This window comes from Scyliorhinus torazame, chromosome 16 (genome assembly GCF_047496885.1).
Source record: "Scyliorhinus torazame isolate Kashiwa2021f chromosome 16, sScyTor2.1, whole genome shotgun sequence".
Lineage (NCBI taxonomy): Eukaryota > Metazoa > Chordata > Chondrichthyes > Carcharhiniformes > Scyliorhinidae > Scyliorhinus > Scyliorhinus torazame.
In genome coordinates, this window is record NC_092722.1 from 8,243,861 (window position 1) to 8,249,860 (window position 6,000).

Genomic DNA, 6,000 nt, shown 5'->3' on the forward strand with positions numbered 1-6,000 from the left:
TTACAATGTTAACGGTGCTATATAAATGCAAGTTGCTTATTCACCCGTTAACTATTTGGTCGCAGGCACACATTTTGAAATCAAAAATATATACAAATCAATTAGTTAATGACTAAATGCAGAATGATCAATACATCAGAGTGATCTGCACAATAGCCTAAACCATGGGGTGACAATTGTGCCAGTCCTTTTAAAAGATAAAAGATACCCTCTGCTTTTTCTATGTATACGGACCAAGTGCTGAGAAATGGGATTGGAATGAAGAAGAGGTACTGGATGGCTGGCACAGACACACTGGGCAAAAGGGCCTCTTTCTGTGCTGTAAAACTCTATGACTCTAATGTCAAAATGAATTATCAAATTTGTCAATACAAGATTATTAAGGCAGTAAACATCACTAAACGTGACAAGGAGTGTGAGAAAATGTAAATTATATGTAACATCATTCACAAACTATTTCCTTTCGGTATGTCAAGTCACCTCAGCACAGCAAGCAAATAAAAAGAACCCAACTTGCAGTCCTTAGCTCACAGGTTTGTGGTATGGAGCCTAGAAGATAAGATAGAGTGAACATGGATGCTTCCACGAGTAGGAGAAACTAGAGCCCAAGGGCACAGCCCTAGACTGAAGGGACGATCCTTTAAAACAGAGAGGAAGAGGGATTTCTTCGGCCAGAGGGTGGTGAATCTGTGGAACCCTTTGCCGCAGAAGGCAGTGGAGGCCCAATCAGACCAATATTTAAGACAGAGATAGATAGGTTCTTGATCAATAAGGGGTTCAGGGCTTATGGGGAGAAGGCAGGAGAATGGGGAAGATAAAGCATAGACTTTACAGTGCAGAAGGAGGCCATTCGGCCCATCGAGTCTACACCGGCCCTTACAAAGAGCACCCTATTGAAGCCCACATATCTACCCTTTCGCCATAACCTCCACTTAACATTTTTTGGGACACTAAGGGCAATTTAGGAATGGCCAATCCACCTCACCCGCACATCTTTAGACTGTGGGAGGAAACCGGAGCACCCGGAGCGGGAAAGCCCACGCGGACACGGGGAGAACGTGCAAACTCCGCACAGACAGTGACCCTGGGAGCGAACCTGGGACCCTGGAGCTGCGAAGCAACTGTACTAACCACTATGCTACCGTGCTGCCCAAATATATCAGCCATGTTTGAACGGCGGAGCAGACTTGATGGGCCGAATGGCCTAATTATGCTCCCATATCTTGTGATTTTTTTAAAAATTCAATATTTTTATTAAAGTTTACATTTTTATACTGGACAAGAGATGAATGAAACGGTTATTATTTACAGTTTTGCCTTATGATCTTAAGATAATTTGGATAATAAAAGAGGGTATAAATTTAAAATTGTATTAAAAACATGCAAGATTCTGTTGAGAATACATGATCCACCTCCATGATGCACCATGTGCAGTCGAATCTGACCACGTGCAGAGATTCAGGCCAGTGTGCCATCTTTTCATTCTGCACTTGTGACAACGATTTCCCGACGTAACTAAAACAAATGTGTTCTTTCCATGCAGGTGTCTTTAAAAAGAGCTGGCCAATTTGGTACAAAGTCATTTTGATGTCCGCCTCGTTCCACCGCAGGATTATCATCTGGACAGTCTGCACAGAAATGAAAGCAGCAAAACCAGCCCCTCCCCCACCTGCCAGCCCAGCCAGCACAAAACTAAAACATGCTTGGAATCCATCCCAGATCAAAACAAATAGTACCAGGCTACAAATTCCTAAATAATTCCATAGCCATAGCAGTATTAGAACATTTAGGAGCGCAAATCAGACAGAATCTTGCACGATTTTATTAATAACCTGAAGAGTTCACTCTTTTATGCCCTATTTTATTATCGGATTTCTTTTCTGGGCCCCACATACCACCACATAACCTGTAAGCTAAGGACTGCAAGTTGGTCCCAATACAGTGTCTTAAAGGCATCCTGTAGATGCAATATTGCTCTATCAAAATATAATCCCAACATTGAATGTATATCTATTTTGCTCAGCACCTTTACAAAAGTGTGTATTTGTATGTCTAATTTTGATAAATGCAATAATTACACTTTTTTTTAAATCATACTGATCAGGTTCACAACCTATCCACCAGGAGCTAGAGGATGAGCACAGTTTGTAAACAAACCCATTCTATCCGAAAACTTAAACTATGTTCTTGGCTGCAATTTAAATCAAAAGTGTAGGACGGTGAATTTCAATTACTGGAAATAGCTCTTGTAAAATATGTACAGGATATGTTTACTCCAGACTACTGCACACACATTCTTCGGATTTCAATTGTTGGCAAAATACATATTCACTTCCTTTGCTGATAAACGGACAACTCTTGGGTTGCTCAGAATTACTCCAGTTGCCGAATCTGCTTGTACAAGTGGAGCAGTTACAAAACTGCCAGAAATCAAAATGCACGGCATTGTAAAGAGCTAAAGGAGCAAATTAAATGACCGTCAGCTGGCTCGGTGTGAATCAATATCATTTCCTTTCTACAGATGTCTATGGATGTTAAAATGTTGCAAAAGGCTATTTCACAGCCAACTTAGGGCACAGGTTTGAACCAAAAAAAAGAGAGATACCACCCATATACTGCAACAGGGTTCGCATTTTACTGCTGGGTTCTTAATGAGGCCCGTGCTATAAGTCAGCTTCTTCACATTAAATCAGCATGATGCCTTGCAACCGTACAGCAGTGAAAATTCTGCAGCAAGAAGGCACAGGGCAGGCATTAAATCTGAGTGACGCAGTGGTGCCGGGGTGCAGGGGGAAGCAGAGATGGTGGTGGGAAGGGTCTGGTCACAGGTCTCACTTACTGGTGGAGCTGCCCTGCATCTGGATGATGCATTTCGAATCCTTGCCCGTTTCCCTGGAGTTGAAGGGTCTGACCCGTACTGCCACTTTGACAGATGCACCAGACATCTTGCTCTTTTGTGCGTCGCGCTCTCACTTAAAACAGCGATCAGTCCCTGTTATCAAAAAGACGACATTGGGGAGCTTAATTAACGATAGCTCTTTCTCTATTTCACACACACACACACACAGAAAGACACTGCCACTGATGTTTTGCTGACTTTTCCAGCTGTTCAAGCTCTAACATGGCTGCCGGCTTAGCTGCTGCAGTCAGACTGATAGATGTTAAAAAGCTTCCCAATCACCCCCCTCACACTCGCGTCCCCCCCGTCCCCCCTCAACACCCCTCTCCTGCCCCTCAGCCCCCTCCCCTCCCCTCATTCCTTTTCCCCCTTAACCCCCCCCCCCCCTCACATACAGGGAATGAAAATCAAACCTCCCCCCCCCCAAAAAAAAACAACCCCAGCTCCTCCTCACACACACAACGGCGGGACCGGAAAACCAAAGGGTCTACCCTTGCTTCAGAACAAACATTTGTTTTTGTTTTAAAAATGTCACATCACAAACACGTACTCAGCTTTTTTAACAAAAAAATAAAGAACAAAATAAACCATTAGAGGCAGAGAGAGGCCCACGCCCTTGGATCTGCAGCGAGACAGCACAAATCAGTTGTGTATGTCCCTGACATCCTCCCAATGCGGAAAATATCCCATCTCAACAGGACTAACTAACAAATTTATATCGTGGCTGGACCGAAACTTTAAACAAAACGCGTTCGACATATCGGCAAGTTTTTAAACATACAAATAGAGGGCTCGCACACAGAGAGGGGGGGGCTCACACACAGAGAGGGGGGGCCTCACACACAGAGAGGGGGGGGCTCACACACAGAGAGGGGGGGGCTCACACACAGAGAGGGGGGGGCTCACACACAGAGAGGGGGGGGCTCACACACAGAGAGGGGGGGGCTCACACACAGAGAGGGGGGGGGCTCACACACAGAGAGGGGGGGGCTCACACACAGAGAGGGGGGGGCTCACACACAGAGAGGGGGGGTTCACACACAGAGAGGGGGGGTTCACACACAGAGAGGGGGGGTTCACACACAGAGAGGGGGGGTTCACACACAGAGAGGGGGGGTTCACACACAGAGAGGGGGGGTTCACACACAGAGAGGGGGGTTCACACACAGAGAGGGGTTCACACAGAGAGAGGGGTTCACACAGAGAGAGGGGTTCACACAGAGAGAGGGGTTCACACAGAGAGAGGGGGTTCACACAGAGAGAGGGGGTTCACACAGAGAGAGGGGGTTCACACAGAGAGAGGGGGTTCACACAGAGAGAGGGGGTTCACACAGAGAGAGGGGTTCACAGAGAGAGAGGGGGTTCACACAGAGAGAGGGGTTCACAGAGAGAGAGGGGGTTCACACAGAGAGAGGGGGTTCACACAGAGAGAGGGGTTCACACAGAGAGAGGGGTTCAGGCACAGAGAGAGGGGCTCACACAGAGAGAGGGGTTCACACAGAGAGAGGGGTTCACACAGAGAGGGGTTTCCTCACTGGCGAGGATGGACAGCTGGGGTGGAGGGGAGAAGGGTGCACAGTGCGATTAGGGGGGGGATTGAGAGAGTGTGGACCCCACCCCCACACTTACCCTTGTGAGCAGTGGTGAGCGGCCAGGCGGAGGCACAGGGACACAATGTTGCGGCGGGCGGGCGGATACAATTGTAGCGGCTGTGTGGAGACTGCTGCTCAGCACCGCCCGCCCACACTGTGTATCCAGTCCATCCACAGCGATACTGTAACTCCCCAACCCGCCGCACCAAACTTCCGGCTCCTTTTCTGCTTTGCAAATAGTAAAACTCCGAATTTTATTTTTTATATTTTATATTAAACACTCCGGAGGAGCCGCCGAGTCCCCATCCCCGAGCCTCGAGCCCATTACGTCACCCTCCCCTGACTGACAGGTTCTCCGCCCAATTGGAACGCCGGGCCCCGCCCCGGCGCCCCGGCTCCGCCAATGGGAGCCCTCCGGGGGCGGGGCCTGTGTACGGCAATGACGCAACGATGCGGGCTTTCTGTCAAAGCCCCGGGTGAGCGGTGCTGCCCCCTGGCCGCGGGAGGTGGATGCATCCCCGGGGGGAATGGGGTGGTGAGTGGGTCATCTTCCGTTCTCTCCTTTGGCGCCTGTTCTAAATTAACCAAAAATGAGGCCCTCGGGGTTGTCTCTGCTTCAGTAAAATAACCAATTGTATTTATAACGCGTCTTTTGCAACCTCAGGATGTCTCGAAGCACTTTAAAGCCAATAAAGTTGTCATTGTTGTAATGGGACCAATTTGCACACAGCAAGCTCCCACAAACAGCAAGATTCAATGAATCAGCACACCTGTGTTAGTGATGTTTTTTTTTAAATTTAGTGTAGCCAATTCATTTTTTCCAATTAAAAGGCAATTTAGCGTGGCCAATCCACCTAGCCTGCACATCTTTGGGTTGAACACGGGGAGAATGTGCAAATTCCACACGGACAGTGACCCAGAGCCAAGATCGAACCTGGGACCTCGGCGCCGTGAGGCTGCAGTGCTAACCCACTGCGCCACCGTGCTGTCCGTGTTAGTGATGTTGATTTGGAGGTAAGTATTAACCAGAACTCGCTGCTTTTCTTCACAGTTCCCAGGAATCTTTTACATTCACCCAAAGGGAAACAGACAGTGACTCAATGGTTCAGATGCAAAGAAGATGGCGCTGGAGCGAGGCGACTCTCTGCGAGCTCTCCCAAACTGATCCTCTTTTTACATATCCTATAACCGTACTAATCTCCTATGGACTGACCTGATTAATACTACACTCCTGTACGCTTCCCCGATGCTGGGGTCTGTGTATTTACATTGTGTACCTTGTGTTGCCCTATTATGTATTTTCTTTTCATGGACTAAATGATCTGTTTGAGCTGCCCGCAGAAAAATACTTTTCACTGTACCTCGGTACATGTGACAAACAAATCCAATCCAATCCGAATGACTGCACTTCCGACAGTCAAGCACTCCGTCAGCGCTGCAGTCAGTCTTGCTTTTTGTGTTCAAATCCTTGAATCCACAACCTTCTTCCGAACTAAGCCATAAAACTTA

General features: G+C 47.7%; 1 protein-coding gene across 15 annotated transcripts in view; it reads right to left on the reverse strand.

Moving 5' to 3' along the window:
- kif1b (kinesin family member 1B) overlaps positions 1–4,826 on the reverse strand; it is a 231,679-nt gene extending 226,853 nt beyond the window's left edge. For 10 of the 15 annotated variants that reach the window (XM_072477887.1, XM_072477882.1, XM_072477889.1 and 7 more), the window contains exons 1-2: positions 4,529–4,824; positions 2,840–2,992 (exon numbers count right to left, since the gene is read on the reverse strand). In XM_072477887.1, coding sequence (XP_072333988.1) covers positions 2,840–2,945 — 106 coding nt within the window. In that variant the 5' untranslated portion in view covers positions 2,946–2,992; positions 4,529–4,824. Of the gene's footprint in view, positions 1–2,839; positions 2,993–4,528 lie in introns of all 15 variants that reach the window. The other 5 variants (XM_072477876.1, XM_072477878.1, XM_072477875.1 and 2 more) reach the window with 2 other exon arrangements.
- Between the last annotated feature and the right edge of the window lie 1,174 nt (positions 4,827–6,000).